Source organism: Propithecus coquereli, unplaced genomic scaffold (genome assembly GCF_000956105.1).
Source record: "Propithecus coquereli isolate 6110/MARCELLA unplaced genomic scaffold, Pcoq_1.0 Scaffold353, whole genome shotgun sequence".
In the NCBI taxonomy this organism is placed as follows: Eukaryota; Metazoa; Chordata; class Mammalia; order Primates; family Indriidae; genus Propithecus; species Propithecus coquereli.
In genome coordinates, this window is record NW_012149208.1 from 1,628,964 (window position 1) to 1,653,315 (window position 24,352).

The window sequence follows — 24,352 nt, forward strand, 5'->3', positions numbered from 1 at the left end:
TACCATGGAGTACTGCTCAGCCATAAAAAACAAAGGTGAACTACTATTGTATTATCCTGGATGGAGCTAGAGCCCATTTTTATAAGTGAAGTATCACAAGAATGGAAAAACAAACACACATGTACTCACCATTAAATTGCTACTAATCGATCGAAACTTCTGTGCACATATGGAAGTAACATTCATTGGGTGTTGGGTGGGGGGGGAGGAGATGAGTAAACTCAAACCTAACAGGTGCAGGACGCGCTGTCTGGCGGATGGGCGCTCTTGTAGCTCTGACTTGGGTGGCACAAAGGGAATTTATGTAACCAAAGCGTTTGGACCCCCGTAATATTCTGAAATAAAAAAATTATGGTAAAGTATGCGTATAAAATTTACCATTTTAAGTGTATAGCTCAGTTGCATTATGAATTTCATTTTTTGCCATTCCACATTATTTTTCTCTCTCCCTCCTTTCCTTTTTTCCATTCCAACAAATATTTATTAGAGGGAGGATCTACTAAGCCAGACCCTGTGCTAGCTGTGGGGTGCCCACAAGTCACTGGGCAGACAAGGCTTTTTACCCTCTAGAGATAAGTCTTTTTATAACCTGGCGATGGATGATCTGAAGATGGTGGGTCAGGAGGTGATTTACTCTTGTTCTCCTCTCTGTTGTAGTTTCTCATGCCAGGAGAATTGCCTTCCTACGTGTGTACTCCCCCCAGGGTAGCCCGCTATGCTATCGGGGAGAAGTTATCCAGAGAGACCCACTAATAGGATGAGGGGCTGCAGGATGTGCCCACATGCTTGGATTTGCTGCCTGGGACTTTGCTGCCCTGAGGTGGCGTACTTAGGAATTTGTAAGGGATTTCCCATTATCTTTGGGAGGTTTGCAGAGGTTTCTAGGTGCTGCAGTAACATGCATAGGAAAGTTTAAAAAAAAAATTAACTTTTTATTTTAAAATAATTTTATACGAATGAAAATGTGGTAAAAATAGTATGTAAAGTTCCCTTCTCTCCTTTATCTGACTTCCCCTAATGCTAACATCTTACCTAACTACAATCTAATTACCAGAACTAGCAAATTAATGTTGATATCATACAGTTAACTAATTCATTGTCCCACTGATGTCTTTCTGGTCAATGATCTAGTTCAGGATCCTAAATTGCAATTAGTTTCGAGTTTCCTTTGTCTCCTCTGATCTGGGACATATTCACAGCCTTTCTTTGTCTTTCATGACCTTGACCCTTTCAAAGAAGAGTGGCCAATTATTTTGTGGAGTGTCCTTCAGTTTGGATGTGTCTGACGTTGCCTTATGATTAAATTCAGGTTTTGCATTTTTGGCAGCCACAGAAGTGAACCTTTGCTGTGTGTTCTTTGTGCACCGTATCAGGAAGAATGTGTCAACGTGCCTCATTTCTGGTGATGTTCACTTTGATCACTGGGTTAAAGTGGTGTCTGCCAAGTCTCTTTACTATAAAGCTGCTATTTTCTCTTTGTAATTATTAATAATAAGTATCTTGTGGGGAGACACTTTGAGACTGTGCAGATATTCTAGTTCTCATCATATTTTTGCTCACAAATAGTAACATCCATTGGAGATTCTTGCCTGCGACAGTATGCTTGGGAAACGATTTTCTGTCCCCATCATTCCTTTACTTATTGATTGGGATTCTGCCGTAAGGAAGAGCCATCCCCAAATAAAGTGATTTATTTAATCATTTATGTATACTATATTAGTATGGATTCGTGGGTGTTTATTCTGTAGGTTATAATCCATCACTGTCATTGATTCTCTTGCTCAGATTGTCCCAGATATGACCACTGTGAGCATACATTCTGTGTGCTTTTTGAAAAGCTCCTATCAGTTTTTTGAGCATGTCTTTATTTCTGGTTTCAGAGGGTGTACCAGGCTCATCTTACACTTGCTCTGCCCCAGTCCTGCTATCAGCTGTTTCTCCAAGGAGCCTTGGTTCCTTGTATTGGAGGATGGTGTTTAAAAACTCAGATTGTAGGCGCTGGGTATATTTATTGCTCCTGGGCATCGGAGGGAAGTTTCCATGACTCTTGATGGAGAAGAGAAGTGCAAGCTGGCTTTCCAGAGCAACCGAGGGGTGCAGCCTGAGCGCAGACCACGTCTGGGTGAGGCTGCAGACCTCATTAGGAACCAGCACGCACACTGGGTGTCTACCATACCTAAAGCCTGCTTGTTAACCACAAATAAGAGTCGTGCCTCTCTCGGTGCTTGTCAAGGTAGCACCACTATTTAAATAGCTTTAAAAATATCCCCGTATCTGAAAGAGGGAAGGCTCCACAGACGTGATGTGCTGTGTTAGAAAGAGACCTGCAGAGAAGCCTGAGCCACTCTCTAGCACTGCCCTTGCTTTGGGGATCTTGGGCCCTGGCCAGAACCCACTGAGACAGTGGGTGGAGGCGCCGTAGAAATGGGTGTCGGTGGTGCACGCCGCTGGCCCGGGGCCCTGCCGCAGCGTAACTCTGTGGTCAGCAGCTGCTTTTTATAAAAAAATGAGTGGTTATAAGATGCCCCACTTTTACATTTCTTGGTCTTCCTCTGTTTCTAAATGTCAGCCTCTCAATAGCTGTCTTGTCATCAGTCATCCCACTCCGGTTGGTGCCAACTGGACCCTTGACCAAAACCCAGGCTCTCTCCCCCAAAGAGCAGGCAGACAAAGATAGGTGTATTCTGAATTTTTCTTACTGAGAGATAATTTGGTTGTTAGTCCTTCTCTTCAAAGCTTGCCAAAATGCACAGAAGCGACTTGAACAAAATTAAGGTTCCAAGGCACAAGTCTCGTTGTCACCTGTGCTGAGGTGAGCAGGCGCATGCAAACCCACCCGCCAAGGACGAGGGAGCTCCCAAGGGCTTCAGACAAGAGCATTGTTCTTATTGTGAGCTCCGGTAAGAATAATACCAGCAAGACTGAGACATATCAAATATGTTCAATCTGTGAATTCATAATGGCAAACCACACGCCAGGGCCCACGGTGTAGGGTGCTGTGGATGAGGCTTTCATCTCAATGTGAATGAAGCTAGGAGGGGACGGGGCTGTGTGGTTCTTGGGGCTCTGAGCACATCCGGCTCCTCCTGTGGTCTCCACTGAGAATGCAGCTTGCGGTAGAGACGTCCCTTTTGTAACTGAGTGACAAACCATCAGGTGAAGATAGTCCACATTTTATTTGATAGATGTGATCTCGTTATCCAGTGTTTACTTTTGGAAAAAGACATGGTCATGATCTGTTTGCAGATTACACCATTCCCCTCCCTTCCTGAGGGGTGCTGGGTCTAGGCAGCGACGGCACTGAACTCAAATTTGGGATCATTAGGCTGGACCTGGGGTCTTGCTACACAGGACTTCCCGGCCCCCATGACTACGGAGTTCCAGATTCCACGTCACCACCCAGCTCTCTGAAATATGTACTCGCTGTAGTCTCAGGCACATGGAATTAAAAGCCATCTTACTATTGTATTCACTTAAAAGGGATCTGGTATTAGTTTCTTTACTTAGTGTGTGAGCCATGAAATAAGAAGTTGATCATCTCCTCCAAAGCTGCTGTTCAGGTAGCTGCCTTCGTGACAGATAGAACTTTTCCCACTTTTGGAAAATGGCAGAGATGCATCTGTTTCGTAATTACCTGGTGGCTCTCGACCTAATAGATGCCTGCGTAGGCTGCTACGCTGAGCACACGGGTAGTGGAAGAGATCACTTAGCACTTATTTTTCGGGCTTTTCCTGCCTGTGCTCTCCCTTTATTACAGTGGCGTGTCTGCAGACAGGGTCCCCGTGGAAGAGAGGCTGCGCCCTGCGCATTGCAGCGCGGCCGCTGCTTAAGGGAGGACCGGATCCCTGACTTCGCCCCCACCTCTATTTAAACCGGGATTTCGAAAAAGCGTGCATTTCAAGGTGAGTTAGCTTCTGATTTTAATACAGTTTCTTTTCCTTTAGGAAAAAAAACGCTAAAATCAAGACCGGGTACAAGCGGGAGCACATCAACCTGGGCTGCGACGTGGACTTCGACATCGCCGGGCCCGCCATCCGGGGTGCTCTGGTGCTGGGCTACGAGGGCTGGCTGGCCGGCTACCAGATGAATTTTGAGACTGCAAAGTCTCGAGTGACCCAGAGCAACTTTGCGGTTGGCTATAAGACGGATGAATTCCAGCTTCACACTAACGTGTAAGTGTACTTGCGGGGGTCCAGGTGTGTGGTAGACGGGTTGCTTTTCATTATTTGTCTCTGAGTCCAATTTTTAACCACCACCGTAAGGGAAGTTTGTTGGCGTCGGATGAGCCAATGGCCTGTGGCATCTTTCTGTTTCCCACCTACCCAGTTCCTGAAGTGTCTTAGGTTCCTTCTATTCTGCGAACAGTTATACTGCTGCTGGTCTGCGGGTTAATTACAGCAGGGGCAGGACGTCGTTGCAGCGGGCTGTCCCTTCCCTACAGTCTTCGTGTTTGTTAACAAAATGGGGGGAAAAGGTGCAGCTCTCTTTTTCTGTGGAATGTCCAAGAATCAGCTTGCTGCGTATCCTTAATGAAATGCAGACAAGGTAGACACATTAGGAGCTGATTATCTCACTTAAAGACAAAGTTTCCTCTCTGGTGGGGCATTTGAAACTTTGTTACCTATTGGACAGTACAGTGAAGGGAAGAGAGGACAGGTTAGGAGAGAGCCCCTTGCAGTCAAACTGGAGAACTGAAGTAGAGTGATGGTTCAGGTCAAGGGAAACAAATATTTCATCCATAAAAACCTTGTTTTAGTTTCATGAGGAATCAACCAGTGGCACAAGTGGGTATCACTTTACCAAGTTTATTTCTTTCCACTAGAGGTCACTAAAGAAGTGACTTCTTAAACTTAAGGAAGTAAATGGTGTTAGTGTGTAAACTAATACTATTTTTATTAATAAAAGGTTTTTGAGGAATTTTAACCATTAATTAAAAATTTGGAGTCTTTTCCAACTAAACGGTCACAGGAAAACTACAGAGATGGCCGGTGCGGTGGTTGTCAGGGGTGTGGGAATGGCGTGTCTGCAAAGGGGTCGCCCAGGGCATCTGGGGGATGGCACTGATCTGTACCCTGATTGTGGTGCTGGTACACGAATCTGTACGTGTGTTAAAATCTGTAGAAATGTACACCAGCAAAAGGTCCATTTTATTGTATGTTGATTTAAAAAAGGCAACATACAAAAAAGTTACAGGAACAATATCACAAGCATAGAAGTGTTTTTTAACTTAGAATTCTTATTGGAGTGGGGAGTGTTTCCTTGGTTTGGAATTGGAGTTGGCACCGATTTTAGGACAAACAGTGGCTGTTGCCATTTCCCTCACATACCTGAGCGTCAGTATTTTTAGTAAGTGACAAGTGGGCGTGGTTTATTTTTGCAACTGGCACGGAGGCAGCTGACATAGCTCCTCTGGGTTGCCCTGGTGCTTGCAGAGGCCCAGATGTGTGACAGATGTTCTTTGTGCTTCATATAGATGAGTTTGAACAATCAGCTCCCTCTGTTTATGGTTTCGAAAGCTCAGTACAGGAAGGCAGTATTGCATTCCTGGTTTTAGAATTTTCTGAAAAATCTGACCTTAAAAAAAACACACACTTAAGCTCAGGAAAATTTCCCCATTTGAATATATTACTAAAGTCACTAAAAAATCTGTTATATTTGATAAGCTGCTGCTTTGTAGCCTGCTGGGCTGCCTCAAGAAGACGGGATTCCCTGTGAGCCAGGCAGTGCCTGCTCTCCCTGTGCTTTCTGAGTACAATGTCTGTGTGGCTGAATTTCAGGGGAAAACTTAAGAATTTGGAATGTATTTTATGAGCATCTACTTTAGGGAGAGCATTTTGTGAAGAGCAGAGTTTGCAATGAAACAGCAATAATTTGTTCTTAGGTCCTTAAGCCCTTTGCTGGATTCAGAGCACTCTGACTTAGTTACCAATGCCATTTCCACTGGAAATGTCCAAAATAATGAGGCAGAACGTCGACACTGATTTTATGTTGAAAATGTTTGAGAGGGTCTAGACAAGCTTGAAGACCAGCTGATGCCAGGAGGATGATCATTCCTTTTTTAAAAATTGCAGCATTAAAATTTTTCTTCAATTTTTAATCAAAGGAATCTAAGCCCACGGTTATAAAATCAAACAGTGTAAAACGGCTTATGAAAAGCGGTGGTTCCAACCTACTTCTGCCTGCTCATCCCAGCCTCCCAGCGGCAGCCACTTTAACCATTGTTGTTTTCCGTGGTTCCCTCTGTGGAGAAGGATGCTTCTGACCAGGCACCAGTATGCACTGTGCATATAAGCAACAACCCCAAAGCAGCAGTGATAGACAATGTATGATCTGTGCTGACCCCAGGCTGTCTGAGAATGACAAAGTGTGGACTCTGAGAGCTCTGCACATACTTTTTTGGAGGTGCCAGTGACCGCACAGTGTATACAGGCTGTTCTGCGAGTTAAGCTGGTGGGGACAGACGTCCAAATTCCGAGAGCCTGAGTAGGGCCCCGAAAGAGGAAGAGGAGTATTTGAGTGGCTGGGAGGGGGAAGGGGTATTCCCAGTGGCTGGAGTCAATTCAGTGTATTTGGAAGGGAGGAGGGGGTTTGGCCAGCGGGGGTTTCATTCTGAATATTTTTGAAAGACAGAAACATTTTGTAACGTAGCAAGAAGCTCCCTTTCCAATTCTGCCGGGACCTTAGAGGTGGCGGCCTGGGTCGGCAGTGTGCACAGGTGGGGCGGGTCCGCACTGCAGGCGAAGCTCTTTGGTAACTGCTCTTCCTCCAGGGCCGGGCCGTGTTAGCTGCCTCTCCCAGCCGGTGCCAGGCCTCCCACCTGCCTTCCGAGGGACACGTGTGGCCCAGCCTTTCCTGCAGTTTCTGGCTGTGTTCTCTTCTCATTGCTCCCACACTGTTTTTAATGATAGAGTCGTTAATAAAAGTAGTAACATTAGCATCAGAAAAAGGAAATCACTCAGAATCAGCCAAGGCCCTGGTTGCTGCTTCTACTTTAAAGAATATGTGGAAACAAACTTTTAAGTTCCGTGCAGCTTGGGTAGCTGGCTATGCTGCGTCTGGGTGTTCCCAGGGTGGTTGAAATAGCTTTTCTCTCCTTCCGGACCTTTCCGACTCTGGTGTCTGTTCCACTCTTATCCGGTTTCCTGTACTTTAGTACCTGTTTTGTGAAATTTGGCAAACCCACGGCCTTCTCAATGCCGGTGATGAGCTCAGCCCATTTCTAGCACCCCTGTCTCCTGGTAGACGGGGTGGGGTGGGGGCAGCTCTGTCTGGCTCCAGCCCACCTCCCTGGGCAGCTCAGCATCTGTGCTGCGCTTGTTCGCAGGAATGACGGGACAGAGTTCGGCGGCTCCATTTACCAGAAGGTGAACAAGAAGTTGGAGACGGCTGTCAACCTCGCCTGGACAGCAGGAAACAGTAACACTCGCTTTGGGATCGCAGCCAAGTACCAGATCGACCCTGACGCCTGCTTCTCGGTGGGTATCTGTGGAATCACACATCCCACAGGCCTGCCTGCTCCGTGGGTTGGAGTCCTGCAGGACTGCTGGAGGGCGGTGACTTTGAAGAGTTCCACATCAGTGCAGTGACAGTGGAGATTGTCTCACTCTGAAAAGAGTTCCAGATGACTGCAGTGACAGTAGTGACAGTACTTGCTATGCATGCCAGGCACTGGGTAGAGCCTTTCTCGTGTGTATTATTATGTTTAATCCCCTTTGAGATAGGTGTGCTTTTTCTTTTCTTTTTCTTTCTTTCTTTCTTTATTTTTTTATTAATCATCCTGTTTTTACAAATGAGGAGCTGGAAGCTTAGAGAGGTGGAGTAACTTGCCCAAGGGCACACAGCAGGTAAGTGCTGGGGCCTGATTTGACCCAGCCTGGCTTACTCTTGAGCCTCTTCCTTCAACCGGCGCCTGTTCCGTGAGGCAGACTGTAAAAAGGGGAGCTCTGAAACCCAGGGTTCTAAGTGTTCATTTCCCCCTCATTTTTCGTTCTTTCTTAGCTGCTGCATTGCATGTTAAGAAATCAACGGTCAGTTGTGGCATTGCTCACGGGCCCTTGGATTGCTTCACAGTTTTGCAGTAGATCCAGTTGGGCGCGTTTCCCTTGTCACAGGGCCCTGCAGGCGATGTAGTGGAATGAGGAACTTTCACGTAGAATGGTTTCTGTACTGGTTTCTGTAATTTATGGAAAGTCTTTTGAGTCTCCTGAACTGGGAACTGAATTTGGCTCCCTTGACGTTAGACACTTAAAAACAAGGGAAAGGGGGCCGCATTATTTAGATGAGCCAACAGGAACAGCTAGAAGGGACACTGGCCACCAAGAGGCCTTCCTTCTCCTTGCTTTGCTCTTCTGAGGGATGTCAGATCTCCATTTGAGTAGAAAAACATGCACCTAAATTTGACATATTTCATAGTGAATTTAATGAATCCCATAAACAAGGTGGTCATGAAAAAGGATAGTTTGATTCTAAAGTCCGGAGTTGGTTGATTAAAAAGCTTTTACTCGTTTTGGAGATAGAAGCGTGAAGTACTTAACATTTTCACTCTGTCTTGTCTTTTCCCTGACCAGGCTAAAGTGAACAACTCCAGCCTGATAGGTTTAGGATACACTCAGACCCTAAAGCCAGGTAAGTGTTGGTCGTGTGTGACATCAGTTCTTTGTCTTAAAAAAAATCGCGCTGCTGGTTTGCTGATTCATGTCATTGCTTATGAAATGCTTATATAGTGTAACTGAGAATATGTAAAGTTTATAATTAAATGTTTATAAAAGAGTGCATTGTCATTATAAAACATTTGGAGAATATGAGAAGTAGTAGGAGAACAAAAGGCCAAGGCTAACATTTTTACATTTTTAGTTATTTTCTTTCATCCTTTTTTCCAGTGTGTACATAATGCTTAATACTTATTTCTAGCAGGTTCTCAAAACTAACCTATAAATCATTCCCATTAAAAAAGACAAAGAAATAGGAAAAGTGGCGTTCAGGTTTCCTCTGCACCATCAGCTGGGCCAGTCCGTAGTCTATTAGAGCTCCAGGAGATAATACTGCCTTTGAACTCTGGAAATCTAAGATTACAGGCTACTCCCTGGAATCAGGCCGCTCCAGGGAAAATCAGCTTGTTGTGTGCATACGTGGGTATGCATGCACGCGACACGTGTGTGTGCATGCTATGAATGTGAATGTCAGGCCTCAGGTCTGATTCAGGATTGGGGTTCATTTTGAGGGAGGATTGCTGAAGAAGCTACTGCATGGTACCAGTGGTAGAGACACTAATTGTAGCAGGGGGACAGTGAGAGGGAAGAGTGGATTTGGATAGGCTCTCTGGTCAGTGGGATAATTCCAGTTGTTTTACATGCTCACTCTAGATCCTGTGGGTCAGATGGTGTTAAGTAACAAGGGTTGAAGGGCCGTGAACTTTGGCCCTGCTGGTAACACCTGGAATGGGTTCTGAATTTGGTGTTAACCTTTCTTTTCTTTCCTCCATCCCTTTTCTCCTCTCCCTGGTTTTTCCCCTTGCAGGTATCAAACTGACGCTGTCAGCTCTGCTGGATGGCAAGAATGTCAATGCCGGTGGCCACAAGCTTGGCCTAGGACTGGAATTTCAAGCATAAATGAATACTGTATAATTGTTTAATTTTAAACTATTTTGCAGCATAGCTACCTTCAGAATTTAGTGTATCTTTTAATGTTGTATGTCTGGGATGCAAGTATTGCTAAATATCATGTTAGACCTCCAGGTTAAAGAGGATTCAGCTTTAAGGTGTTACCCTTTCAGAGGTACAGAAGAAGCCCGATTCCAAATAAGGTCTTTTCAGCTGTAGACTTGGGGGAAACTTGGTGGCTCCTCTAGAGATGCCAGGTTTCTTTTTTATCTAGAAATGGCTGCAAGTGGAAGCTGATAATGTGTAGGCACTTTGCAAATTCATATTGAGTAAATGAATGAAATCGCGACTTCCTGAGAATTGAACCTTGGTTTCCTAACCCTAATCGATGAGAGGCTCATTGCTTGATGGTGTGTACAAACTCACCTAAAAGGGACTTTTTTAGACAGATCTTCATGACCTGTTCCCATCCCAATCCATTATCACCTCCTTTACACCAAAAGGTTTGCAGGGTGTGGTAGCTGTTTCTTTGTGCCATTTTGGGGTGGAGAGGGTGGATGTGGTGAAGCCAATAATTCAGGACTTAATTCCTTCTTGTGTTGTGGTTTTTTGCCCTTGCACCAGAGTATGAAATAGCTTCTAGGAGCTCCAGCTATAAGCTGGGAAGTCTGTGTGATTGTAATCACATGGTGACAACACTCAGAATCTAAATTGGACTTCTGTTGTATTCTCACCACTCAGTTTATTTTTTAGCAGTTTAATGGGTACATTTTAGAGTCTTCCATTTTGTGTGGAATTAGATCCTCCCCTTCAAATGCTGTAATTAACATCACTTAAAATAAAACTTGAATAAAATATTGAAACCTCATCCCCCTCCTGTTGTCTTTATTAATAATAATGTAAACTTACAGGGCACTTGTTTAGATTTGTTCTTTGTGCAACGGATCACCCCAAAACTGTGGGCCTCAGTATTTGCCAGACTGTCTTCATCAGGTTTATAAGAACTTGCAGCTGTTTCTAAGTGAATGATTAAAATTTGTCCATGGATTATGGTTCGTAGTAGTTGCAGATGCCAGGTACAGTATTAAAATATTTTTAAGTGTATAAAGGGGTGCTCTGGGCATAAGGGAATAATTCCCTCACCAGTTACTTATTAAATGCCTCCCTGTTGTATGCAGTATATTGGAATATCATGGTGCAAATGCCATGAGTTCACGGTATCTCACCAGTTAAGAGAACTGAGACAATCTGGTATGAGGACAAAGTGGACAAAAAACCAGGGAAGAGGACCGAAGTGTGTTTATCATCCATAAGCTGTTTAAAGTCTGAAGCAATCTCAAACCAAGCAGAAGCTATGATTGAGAGGCTTGTTCGTTAAACTGAGTGGTATTTTCTGTGCTCACAGAAGTGAAAGCTCCTGGGGCACTTGGGGGGACTTTGCACCCTGGCTGACCTGGAAGGTTTGCAGTAAGGACAGTCTACATGGGCTTGCGGTGGATTTCAGGAAATGAGCGGATGAATGACTTCTTAGTTCTCTTAACACAGAGTTCGTGTGTTTCTGGGCTGTCACCAGGGTCAGATAAAAGCAGCGGGGAAACGAGATTCAGGAGCAGAACACAGGCCCTTCTCTACTCTTTAGAGCGGCAGCTCAGTTGTGTCTCGGGGGTATAGCAGCAGTCTTCTACGAGGGAATTACAGATGCCAGCGTGGTGAAGCTGTGGGCACAATGTCTTGCTTTATGCCACACTGATATTCCTGAAAACTGATAAAATGAAACTTTTATGATTAGAAGCCTACAGCTGTTTATTAAGGAAACATTCCCAGAACTTACATACAGATCAAAGCATTGTGCCAGGGCCCTAAGTGAACTTCTTGGAAGTTTCTAAATTTGCGTTTTCATATGCGGGGGGTTTTAAGTTACAAAATTTAAAAAGTAATAGCTTATTTTAGGAACTCTGGAAGCTATTTACAACGGCAACCCCTTACCACCATTTCATACCCACCCTCCCTACTTTTCCTCCGTAATACAAACCCTATTATATAAACTGTATATTTTACACCATAGTCTCCCTCACAACAAACTCCACGAAGGCAGAGGGTTTCCTTTTTTCACTGCTGTATCCTTAAACATGGAGAGGTACTAAATATTTACTGAAATAATAAATAATTGTAAGGAAAGATAATAAAGATTACTTGTAATTCCACCACCCAGATATGAGCACTGTTAACGTGTTTCTTTTGCCTTTGAGAGGGGAAGAGCAGTTACTTAGCTTTCGTCATCAGTCTACTTTGCCTAACCCTAACCCTAACACAGTTGGATCTTCAGGGGAAGGCTCGCTCTGGCCCCCTCCAGCACCCGACACGCCACACCCTGACCAGCGGCCGAGACCACAGCGCGCTCTCCCCTCCCTGCTCCCTTCAACTCCCATATCCTCCCTCCTCGGTGCTCTTCCCAGAGCCCCCCTCCCGCTGCGACGTCATCACGCTGCGACGCAGGTGCCTAGGGCCGCGGCGCCCTACGCAGCGTCTGGCGTCATGACGTAGAGCCTAGCGACAGCGCAGGCTCCCGGCAGAGTCCGTTATGGCCGCTGCCGCCCTGGGCAGGATGAGGGGAGCTGCGCAGGCGAAGCTGCTGCCCGAATCGGGCACTCAGGCCTCGGCGGGGCTGGCGCGGCCGCTGGTCCTGGCGCTCCTGCTCGCGTCCGCCGCCATCTCCAGTGGTAAAGGGGGCGCCGCGGCAGGGCGGGCGCGCGGGAAGGCGGGGCGGGCCCGGACGCAGGCCAGGAAAAGGGCTCTTCCGAGTGTCCTGAGCAGACGGCGATGTGGTCTGGTCGGGGCAGGGTCTCTACGGGCCCGAGGAGGGAGAGTATGGTCTGACGGGGTCCAAGGTGGTAGGGTCGCCAAGGGCCTGAGAAGTGGGGCTGGGAGACACGGGGACCAGGATGTCAGTGGGCGGGGAGGGAGGAGTGGCGCCAGAAAGCCTGGAAGAATGGGCAGCCACAAGGAAGGGCGCTGGTCGGGGTCTCCAGAATTTCTTGGAGTGTGAAGTTAGGATCTAGAAGAGAGGGCGGAGGAGTCAGGGGCCGAGGAGATGACCCGGATTAGGGGGTGTGGGGTCTGGAGAGGATCCTGAGATGGGGGACTCGGGTCTAGCAGGGCCAAGGGAGGACGGGGGTTTTCCAGAACGAGTGAGGCAAAGACCGTGGTGGGCAGGGCTGGTGACACAGTGACCGGACTGAGTCGCCTGAATGTTTCTGAGAGGGAAAGTGAAGGGAAAGGATCTGGCTTCGGGTCCTGGTGCATCTCTGAGGTCTGGTGGGTTCTGGTGCTTGGTGAAGAGTCGGGGCCGGCCCGGTGCCGTCTCTCTCCTGTAATCCCAGCGGGAGGATTGCTTGAGCCTAGGGCTTCGCGGTTAACTGTGAGCGATCATCGCGCCACTGCATTCCAGCCTGAGTGACAGCGAGACCCCCTCTCTTAAAAGAAAAAAAAAAAAAGACCACTGGGTGTTGGTTCCCTGAGGGGCTTGAGAGGGGGAGAGGAGTTTGGGAACAAAGGAGATTCTTTGTAAACATGGTTCCCCTTCCCTGTGTCTTAGGTTAACATGGACAGCCCTGCCTCATTTTAATGCATCTGTAGGATTTGATCGAGAAAGGATTTCTTTTATTGCAGATGTTACATTGTGAAATCAATATATTGAAGGCTTCATTGAGGAATGAGGAAATCTGCAAACCAGGGCCTGATACTTAGTGGGGGAAATCCTCTAATAAGAACTTATAATGGTTAAGCAGTATCTTGTTTAGTAGTCCCATTTTAATTTCAGGCCAAGACACAATCCTGCATTTTTCCCTAAATATTTTTTTTTTTGAGTTTTCAGATGCAAAACAGTGTGAACTAGGATAGTGTTTTTTACTTGCCAGCAGGGCCTGTCTAGCCCTGCGTTCCTCTACTACAGTACTGTGGGTACGTACTTATGTTTCCCCAGCAACACTTCGGTGTTGGTAACTGGCTTGCCCTCCCAGAGGTGTTTGCAAGTCTGTGGGGAGAAACTTAGGTCCATTTTCTCAAGGCCCTTTCATCATTAGTAAAATGTAATGAGGATTTCCTTGGTTCATGAAGATATTCCTGTTCTTAAAGTATCAGGTCATTAAATATGAAATGTCCAATTTCGAATCAAAAGTGTAGTTTATTATATCTCAAACAATAAGCAGTACAATTAATCAAAGTATGCGCCTAAATTATCAAGTTTTTGCCATCTTAATGGTAGCTAGTTTATGCCAGTAGCAAAGAAGCCTGGAGATCATGAGTAGTGATGAAATCAAGAAAGGTGTTTTCCATAGCTTACTGAGAATTGAATATTCTTCCTTGCAAGAAGTGGTCCAAAGCCTGAAAGAAGTGGTAGTCAGCTGGTGCAAGGTCTGGTGAATATGGTGGATGACAGAGAGTTTCCAAGTCCAGCCTCTGTAGTTTGAGCAGCGTTGTTTGTGCCACATGTGGTGGAGCACTATCTTGCAAGAGGATTGTCCTGTCTCTATTGACCAATCTCAGCTGCTTAATCGCAAGCATCCTCATCCTTTCGTCCAGTTGGTTGCAGTAGCCATCTGCTGTAATCGATTTACCAGGTTTCGTGAAGCTGTTGTGCATAATGCCAGCTCTGGACCACCAAACAGACACTATTAGCGTTTTCTGATGAATATTTGGTTTTGAACTGTGTTTTGGCACTTCATCTTTATCCAACCATTATGCCAAATGCTTGCAATTATCAAAAAGAATCCATTTTTCTGGGAGGCTGAGGCAGTAGGGTTGCTTGAGCCCAGGAGTTTGAGGTTGCTGTGAGCTAGGCTAACGCCATGGCACTCGCTCTAGCCAGGGCAACACAGTGGGACTCGGTCTCAAAAAAAAAAAAACAAGGAATCCATTTTTCATCACACATAACAGTACAGTGTAGAAATGGTTCATCTTTATGGCATGACAGCAAAGAAAGGCAAGCTTCGAGACAATTTCTCTTTTGATGCTCATTTAATTCATGTGGAATCCATCTATCCAGCTTCCTAACCTTGCCCATTTGTTTCAAATGGTACAATACTGTTGGAATAGTAACGTCAACCCTTGCTGGTAATTCACGTGTAGATTGAGATGGATTCGCTTCCACTACAGCTTTCAGCTAGTTCATCGTTATCCACTTTGGTCTCAGGTCACCCATGTAGCTCATTTTCAAGATTAAAATCACCAGAATGGAACTTCTCAAACCATCGATGTTCTCTGTGTTCATTAGCCACATCCTTCCAAACACTTCGTTGATATTTCGAGCTGTCTGTGCTATATTGGTTCCATGATGGAACTCATATTCAAAAATGACATGAATTTTTGACTTATCCATGGTTTTACAAAAATTGCTCTAAAAAAAAATTTGACAGATAATCACAAGCCAAACTGTTTGTTTGAAAGACTGAGGATGTACCTTCACAATAAAATAAAACAAGAAATGTCAAAGTGAAATGTCAGAGATATCAGCTGTCGAACTTAGTACTTAAGGAAATTGGACATTTCATACTTAATAACCTATACTTAAGTAGCATAATTGCTTTGGTCACTTAATGAAAAAATAACAGTCAAACATTTATGTTTCTTGCTAGAATGCTTAAGAGACATGGTTTGGGGATATATATCTGGTAGCTGTAGTTTCAGAAACAACTTTTTCCCCTAAGACATGAGGTTGAAAATCTTGTGATGGGTGTAGGTGGAAGGAAAGCGAGGTGGAGTGTGGAGTATTGAAGTGTCCTGTAGTCTCTGTTTTTATTTGTTAGAGCCCCATAAATACTGTTACAACTGGGACAATTGAAGGACTCTTTATCTTTTTTTATTAAGTCTTTATATATACACCAATTTTAAATGTTATAAATCCAGATTGTTCTCTCCTGAAAATAACTGAAATGAAAATGAACATACATACTTTTAATAGGGGATCAGCTCCATGGCAGTTCAGTATGTGAAGCTTGGGACAATATAACTCTTATAAGCATGCCTTATGGTGGAGTAATTTCAAAATAATCACTCTCGTAATAAGAAAATAAGTCTAGAATGTGTTAAGTTCCAAATTTCAAATGAGTGTACAAAGTTAGAAAGTTAGATTTATTTAAACTTATTCCATATTAGATTTCTTAAAATTTCAATGCTTGGGTATATTCTTGGCAGTCTGTAAGAATTTTTAAGTTTTATGTTTTTGTTTTGATAAAGTCTAAAAAATTAACATAAGTACTTTGGATCCCTGGATGACCAAGTCTTGATCATGCCCTTTCAAAAGTGCCTGCTTCTCTACGTTTGCCGTTGTAGTGTTCTCAATGGTCATCTAAATTTAATGTGTAATGCGTTTAACTTTTAAGGCAGTGTTTCTCAAACCAGGGTGTGAATGAATTCTCAGGGTCCTTTGCATTCTTAAGTTTGAAAAATGCCAATATAGTTTTATTTTAAGGCAGTTTAAAAAAAAGAGAGACCAGCAGTAGAGGAGAAGAGCTAGGTATTGGAGTTCAATAATGAATAGAGTGCCACTGGAGGTACCCTTAGAAGAATGAGCGGGGTTTTGCTGAGAACCATGGGGAGGGCTTTTCAAGGAGTACAGCAGGCACAGAGATGCTACTTGGGGTGCAATGTGGAATCTGTGCTGAGAGCTGAGTCACGAGCACATTCAGTAAATATTTATTGCATGCCTGCTATCTGTTAAATATGGAATGGGGATAGAGCAGTTAGGGAGATTAGTAAGAGAAAGTGAGAGTGAGCTGATGGGGGCCAGATCACGTAGGATCGTAGGATCTCGTAGGCTAGTATAAAGACTTTGACTTTTGAGATAGCTCACTGCAACCTCAAACTCCTGGGGTCAGGAGTTCCTGCTGCCTCAGTCTCCTTAGTAGCTGGAACTGCAGGTTCATTTTTGTACTATGACACTCTGGTGTTATTTAAACTTTCTCTTTTAGCTGATTTTTTTATGACACTGCTGTGGCAGGGGAGGGGAGTTGCTACACATCACTGCCAGGTATAGGCAGACATCTAGGTTTTCCACTTCATCTCTGTTGACACCCAAAGGACGGTCTCCTTGTTACTTCTGGGCAGGGGAGGGAGTTCTGGCTGTCCTTGTGATCTACACTGACAGAGTGGTGGGGTGGGGTGGCCTTGTTACTGCTGGACTATGGTTAAAGCTGACTTTCCACTGGGCCTTCTCTGACACTGTCCCGCTGGGGAGAGAAAGGGGCGCCTTGTTACCACTGGATGGAATGGGAGTTTGCGCTTCCCACGTGGTCTCTGCTGACGCAGTTGGGGAGAGGGGACTCTTGTTACTGGCTAGCAAGAAAGAAGGTCTCAGCTCTTACTTGGCCTTCTCTGATACCACCCTGGTGGAGGATTGGGCACCTCATTACAGCCTGGCGAGGGCGGAAATCGAGGCTCCGCACTCCGCCTTTGCTGGTGTGGGTGTGGACAGAGCCGCAGCTTTTCTGTGGTGTTTGCCTGAGTAGAGTGGTCGCTGTCCGAAAGTGCTGGTGCCTCTCTCCCGGCTAAAGAGAGAAGCCATTTTTGTCTATCCCCTTGGTATTTCCACGTTGCTTGCTTCTTGAGCTCAAGTCTGGGATACATAAGGTAAAAAAAAAAAACACAAAAAACCCAGGGGAGTCACCACCACGCTGTTTCTCAGGTCCCGAGGTCTCCAACTGCTCTGCCTGTTCTTTCCACCTTTCTGAGTCGTCTTATATTACTTTATGTATAATGTCTGGAGTTTTGAGTTACTAGCGAGAGAAGTAGGGAAAAGTATGGCTACTCTATCTTGCTGGAAGTGAGTCACAATTCATTTTGAACATGTTCATTTGAATGTTAGCCATCTAAGGGGAGATGTCAAGTAGGCAGTTGGATTTATGAGTCTAGAGTTCTGGTAGTTCTTGAAGTTATCTTCTGATGCCTTCATTTTTCTCAGAGAAATTAGGAAGTGATGTCATCAGTTGAAAATGAAGATTACAGAGAATATGTTGAAGTTGGAGGACAGAAGAAAATGTGAATGGTCTCCTAAGAGAGTAGGAGGGTAAATGGACTAGGAAAATACAGTATAATTGCCAACAACTTTAACATATACCTGAATCTTTGGCATCAAATTTAAAATGAAAGGAGACGACAGCAGTGGCATGGTTGTGTATGTATTTCCAGCCATGTTCAGCGGCTTGGTTCAGATGGGGAGTGAGCAGTCAGCTTGATTTAACGAGGGATGGATGTAGCCTCAACAAGAGAATGGGGCACAGTGAGCGAGGAGGAAGGGAAGTGAGGTGAGAGGGCAGTTAGAGTGGCTGATCGCAGAATTGAGTCTGGGTGAAGAAAGAAGAGAGTGTATGGGGCAGGGTTTGGTAATGTCCGTGAAGGATTGAAAAGGTGGTAGGATCAGAAAGTTATAGGTCTTGATGGATTGAGAATACCAGGGAATGAACTGGAAGGAGAGGCGGTCATGTCAGCAATGAAAGGACGCATGAATGGAGATTTTGGAGTTACGATAATAGGTAATGACCATGGGAGTGAGCGGCTAAGGTAAGGGAGAGGGGCTGGCTTGTCAGAAGAGAGGAAGTCAAAGATTGTTATTTTTAATTTTTGTCGTAGTTTAGTTTAGCTTTGAGACAGGTTCTTACTCTGTTGCCCAGGCTGGAGTGCAGTGGCATTATCATAGCTCACTGCAGCCTCGAACTCCTGGCTCAAGTGATCCTCCTGCCTCAGCCTCCTGAGTAGCTAGGACTACAGGCACAAGGTCAAGGATTTTGAAATCAAGAGAGGAGTACTTGTCTTGGATGTGGTGAACTCTGGAGCCCTGAGCTAAAATCAAGAGTTAGGGGGCATGACCTTGGAGTTGGTGGATGAAGGTTAGTGGGTGATAGCTAAAGGTATGAGAATTAAAGCTGGAGGCATTTAGAGAGAGGAGTGGGAGAATAGTCTGGAAGGGACAGTGAGGAAGGATGGCTCCACCTCCTCCAGACTCAGTGGTACAAGGATGTGGGAGAAAAAACAGCTCTTACTTAAAAGGGCCGTAGAGAAAGTATGTCCTTAAGGGAGAGTCAGGTTTCAGTTACAACAAGAAAGTGAAGGGTGAAAGAAGGATTTGCTGATGGCTGGGAATTCCAGAATGCACAGTGGAGGGGTTTCTTTGTAAGCATTCTCATTCCTATGAGCTTGTGTCCTTTAAAGATACAACATTATCCCAAAAGTCAAACATAGCAAAACAGTTCTTTTAAAAGTTAAGGTTAGTTAGTTGGCTCCCAGTTATTTTAATTTTAAATATTATTTTAAAACATGTTTTCCTACACCTTGGCAGGAAAATTAAATGTATCGGAGAAATTGTAATTTATAAATTCCCGAATTGTAACTATAATAAGTTGAAGTGAGAAATGTAAAAATCCTTTTCAGAAATTTCTGTTAATAGTTTTCTGAGTAGTATACTCAATTACAGGTCTTGTTTTATTTCTCTTTTCTTCCAGTTAAAGATTTCAAGGAAATGAAACTATTGAAAATGTTTTAAGAGAGTTTTATTAATTTACTAAATTTTTTACTACCTTACTAAATTATTTTTCTGGGAGACTTTATTCAGTCCATTTGAAACTGGCTTTTTTTTTTTTTTCTACACAAAATAGATGTGAACTGTGGTGTATAAACCAGAGTGTATTCACGTAAACAAAGAGTCGTCTGTTCGATTGTTGTGTGAAGGCACACATTTGTGAAAGCCCTGGAATAACTTGGTTTGATCTTACTCTTATCAGATACCTTACTTTAATTTGATAAACTTTAAAATATCTGAATATATTTACATCTCACATGAGAGGTTTTTTTTTTTAAGTGTAATTGATGTCCTTGAAGTTCTTCAGCAGATACTACATTAGATTATAAGTTAGAAACTTAAATTTCAACAGGGCTTCCTCTGTTGAATCTTCCTCTATTGATTCTTCTTGGTATATAGAGTTACTCATGTAAATAATTTACCTTTACTTTAGTGAACCATGCTGAGTAGGTAGCAGCATAGGGACATAAGAATTTGGATGTATTTAGTGTCATTTTCCCTACCTAAATTGCCTCTTCCAATCTTTAAAATAGCCTAGTTGTTTAGCTTTCATGTTCAAGTTCCTGATTGCCTGATTTTTGTCATTTAGGAGTTTTTCCTTTCTTCTTCCTGAGGATACTTTTTTTTTTTAAGATTTAAGAAAAGGAATCTTCTAGTTCAAGTATCATTTAGAAATTCTGTCTACAGCTTGCGTATAGTTTCTCTTGAATTTGTTATATTGTGTTGAAAGTACTTAGGTCCAAATTCCATCCTTTTTGTGACCGACTTGAGCCAGAATCAGCCATTTATCTTTCTGTTCTGGGTGTAGAGTGGAATCTGGACAAGGAAGACTGAAGTCCAACCTCCTTGTGAAATGAAAACAAAGGATGGGTAAGGGCTGTGTGTGGACTTTGCCACTGTGACCTGAAGTCAGACCCTTCTCTTTTCTTTCGGTGGCAGGCCGTGTAACGCAGTAAGTCCTTTATGCAGCCTAAGTTGTTATTATCTGGCAAAGCGATTGTTATCTGAAGAATAATTGACTAAGAAGTGTGATTGATTGCTGCGTATTGAGACTTAATAATTGGTTCTCAAGAGAAAGCTATAGGAATTTAGCAAAGAGAAATGCTTAGCGAAAAATTTAGATAAATATGCTTTTAGCTTGGTGGAGATAAAGTTGGAGATTGCAGTTTAATGTTCTTTGTTTATTTCAGTTGTATCACTGACTAATGATTCACCAAGCCAAACTGTACTCAACTCAGATGTTTCTACCCCAAACACAAATGCTGTCACACACGAAAACCAAACGAAACCTTCTGTGTCCCAAATTAGCACCACTCTGCCCCCGACAACTGGCACAGAGAAGAGTGGAGGACCATCGGTGGCCCCTCGTCCCTCACCTACTGCTTCTCCGTCCCAAGAGGAGGCCGGTAACAACGAAGATCCCAGCATGGAGGAGGAGGATCTTCTCACGCTGAATAGTTCTCCGTCCACAGCCAGAGACACTCTGGACAATGGAGACTATGGAGAACCGGACTATGACTGGACCACCAGCCCCCGGGATGACGAGTCTGATGACACCTTGGAAGAGAACAGAGGTTACGTGGAAATTGAACAGTCAGTGAAATCTTTTAAGACCCCGTCTTCAAATATGGAAGAGGAAGATAGCCATTTCTTTTTTCATCTTATTATTTTTGCTTTTTGTATTGCTGTTGTTTACGTTACATATCACAACAAAAGGAAGGTAAGTCTGGGATTTTTCAGCCCCTCGAGTTGCCTTTTATTATCTCAGTCATATTTCTTATTAATGCTTTGGATGGTTCAGGGTTTTTTTTTCTTTAGTAAAGTTTAAATTGATGGTAAAATACTGAGAAGTCAAAGATTGTTATTTTTAATTTTTGTCGTAGTTTAGTTTAGCTTTGAGACAGGTTCTTACTCTGTTGCCCAGGCTGGAGTGCAGTGGCATTATCATAGCTCACTGCAGCCTCGAACTCCTGGCTCAAGTGATCCTCCTGCCTCAGCCTCTCGAGTAGCTGGGACTACAGGCATGTGCCACCATGCCCGGCTAATTTTTTCTATATCTTTCTAGTTGTCCAATTAATTTCTTTCTAATTTTAGTAGAGACGGGGTCTCGCTCTTGCTCAGGCTGGTTTCGAACTCCTGAGCTCAAACAATCCGCCCGCCTCGGCCTCCCAGAGAGCTTCAAATTATTTCTTAATGAGCAATACCAAAGCCCAGTGATTTTTTTTTTTTAAGGTTTTATATCTTAATTTAGCATGACTACTTCAGTGGGAATACTTGTAGAGAAAGGGTATTAATTTAATACTTACCTTTTAATTTATTGATCATTGAACTTAACGATTTTTTAATAACTTTTTCTAGTTATAAAAGTATTAAATGTTTATTTTAGGGAATTCAGAAAACACAGAAGCATTTAGAAAAGAAAATTTAAGCTATTACCCAGAGCATTATTAACATTTTGGTATAGAGTTTTATATCTTTTTACCTAACATATCATGAGTATTTTCCATATCTTTAATATTCTTTAAAAACATGATTTAATAGGTGCAGAGATGATTTAGCTATTTTCCTATTAGGCATTTCGACAGTTTCCAATTTTTGGTTCAGAAATAATATTGTGATGAAAATTTCTGTGCCAGAATGGGTTTGGTGGATCACATGAGGCAAAGAAGGCATGGACAGGCCTGGCTGGGTCAGTTGGTGGGAGGGCACATCTTGGCACCCTGAATCCTGGAGCTGAGTAGTTGAGCCTTTCACAATGCTTAAAGGGAGATCACACATATAATTTGCTTTTTAATACTTACTGGTCAGGAAGTCTCAGTTCTTGACTCTGTTGTAACTTACTTTGTGATTCCCTGAAAGCCATCTTACCCTTTGGGGCCTTGATTTTCTTACCTAAGAAATGGTGAAACTGGACCAGATAATTTCAAAATGCCTACCAGCTTTTTTGAGAATCAGCGAATCCAGTAATAGTTTGAAAACAGCCGACAAACAAACTCTTCTGGTTATTTGCAGTTAATGATCTCTCACGAGTTTTGTAAATGTTTGTAGGTGGACAGAATTTTGAATGCCAGTGATACTGTATCCCAGTATTTAGTGTTGGGCCGTCTCTGTTGTGAACACCTAAGGGACTTGTTAAACAGGTGGGTTCCTGGGCTCCACCGTACGTGCTAGCTCAGTCTCTGAAGGTAGAGCCCAGGAATCTGAGTCTTTAATAAATGTTCTATGTACGTTGAAATTTGAGAAGCATTGTCTAGCCTTGTTTACAATATGGAAAGCAAAATAGCTTTTTTGTTGTAATATTTTACTTTTTGTATTTGGGAACCTAAAAGAGAGATTTTTCACTTGTTATAAAAATGTTTACCATATTTTTTGTTTTCTCTTTTGCATATTTAATTAATTTTGTTTTATTCCAGATTTTCCTTCTGGTTCAAAGCAGGAAATGGCGTGATGGCCTTTGTTCCAAAACAGTGGAATATCGTCGTCTAGATCAGAATGTCAATGAGGCAATGCCTTCTTTGAAGATCACCAATGATTATATTTTTTAAAGCACTGTGATTTGAGTTTGCTTATTATGTAATTTTATTTGCTTGACTTTTTATATGATATTGTCCAGATGTTCGCCATAGGCAGTTGGTACTTAAATGAGATTTGGGTCTCTCTTTTGCCTTGGTGCTTTGGAAATTCAATGTCACAAACAAGGAGTATATAATTTTGTATCTGTACTTTTAGAGCTGAATTTAATCAGGTGTCCAAAATGTGAGTTAAACATTATCTTACATTTACACTATTAGTTTTTACTGTTTTAGCTTATTATACTTCTTATGAAATTATTAGTGATGTTACTTTTGAAAGATTCCAGACTTGTAACTAAACTCTAACATATCCAGCACTGCTGACTCAGATTCACTCTTTGCCGTCCAGATACTATTTTTCAAGCACATATTTCTGTGTGGTCCCAAACTGTAATGTACAAGCGTATGTGTTGATAATGCTTTGCATTTTGGTAATATTTTTTTCCTGCAAGAAAACGGCTTTGGATATTTTTAGATAATTTAAACGTAATTTAAGGTATGATATTGCACAATCTGACCATAGTTTTAGGTAATCCATTAAATATGTCCAGAAATTTTACTGCCATTTGCTGCGGACATAGATACAATGTTACAGAGATACCACTTTTTGGTTTGAATTACTAAATTAAATTTAGAGCTAGAAACCGTGGTAAAATATTAAATACATGTACAGTTGCTTTCAGTTAGCAATTGATTGTAGCATGGGTTTCTGCAAGGTTTCAAGCAATGGGCGGGGTTTAAAACTATATCAGATTTGTTCACTTTATTATTTTATAGTAGCTTTGAATAAATCTTAGGAGTCATTATCACGTAAGTAATATTGTATGTAGGTCTTTCAAATTAAAATTATACCTGAATGAAGTTGCTTGTATACATAAAGGATATATGGGTACAATGACCTTTTTTCCCCCAGAACTTGTTTTATTTTCTTAGTTTTTTTTTTTTACAGAACTGGAAATTATTTACTTTTTTCATTTTTGTATTTTATCATAAAGAATTGATCAATGTGTAAATATGTGATTTGCACCATGGTTGACTTAAAAGTGTCACTACAGTTTTTTAGAAAACATAACCCCTAATATATGTTAATCAAGGCCCCGCGAGCCAGGGGGCTTGTGCTTTGTTTAGAGCTGGGACAAGAGGGCCGTCCACCCTGTCTTTCGGGTGGACAACGTACTTTCCTGATGAGGAAGGGCAGCACAATGGAAATACACCTGAACTGTTTTACTGCAGTACTTTTTTTCATATCTGAAATTGTATTATTTAATATTTTGAATAAGATTTTAAAAAATAAATGGCAAAGATACAAATCCATGATTTTATGACTGTGTTTGATTTCAGTGACGACAGTGGGTAGTGGACGGGGTGCTGAGTCTGGGAGGAAGCCGACCTGCCTGGCTTGCAGGTGTCCCTCTCAGTAGCAGAACTCTGCCCTTAGGAGTTCCACCTGCATTTTCTAATCCTTGTTGAGGTCGACTGACTGCTAGGTGCTGAAGTTTATGGAAAACCGTAGCAAAGTAGGATGGCAAGAAAAGTAAAACAGCTAATTCAATGTGCTCTTTTTAGCATCCTGGGGCCCCTATCGTCTGGGATGGAAGGTTCCTTCAACC

The 24,352-nt window shown here is 43.0% G+C and overlaps 2 protein-coding genes across 4 annotated transcripts in view; both read left to right on the forward strand.

Moving 5' to 3' along the window:
• VDAC1 (voltage-dependent anion channel 1) overlaps positions 1-10,467 on the forward strand; it is a 24,059-nt gene extending 13,592 nt beyond the window's left edge. For all 3 annotated transcript variants that reach the window (XM_012651329.1, XM_012651328.1, XM_012651330.1), the window contains exons 6-9: positions 3,945-4,172; positions 7,325-7,475; positions 8,568-8,625; positions 9,517-10,467. In XM_012651329.1, the coding sequence (XP_012506783.1) occupies positions 3,945-4,172; positions 7,325-7,475; positions 8,568-8,625; positions 9,517-9,608 (529 nt within the window). In that variant the 3' untranslated portion in view covers positions 9,609-10,467. The remainder of the gene's footprint in view (positions 1-3,944; positions 4,173-7,324; positions 7,476-8,567; positions 8,626-9,516) is intronic.
• Positions 10,468-12,051: 1,584 nt separating this feature from the next.
• Positions 12,052-24,059, forward strand: LOC105816030 (chromosome unknown open reading frame, human C5orf15). The gene is made up of 3 exons (XM_012651332.1): positions 12,052-12,319; positions 20,361-20,890; positions 22,584-24,059. The coding sequence occupies exons 1-3, from the start codon at positions 12,181-12,183 to the stop codon at positions 22,713-22,715; spliced, it is 801 nt and encodes a 266-aa protein (XP_012506786.1). The 5' UTR covers positions 12,052-12,180; the 3' UTR covers positions 22,716-24,059.
• Positions 24,060-24,352: the final 293 nt, after the last annotated feature.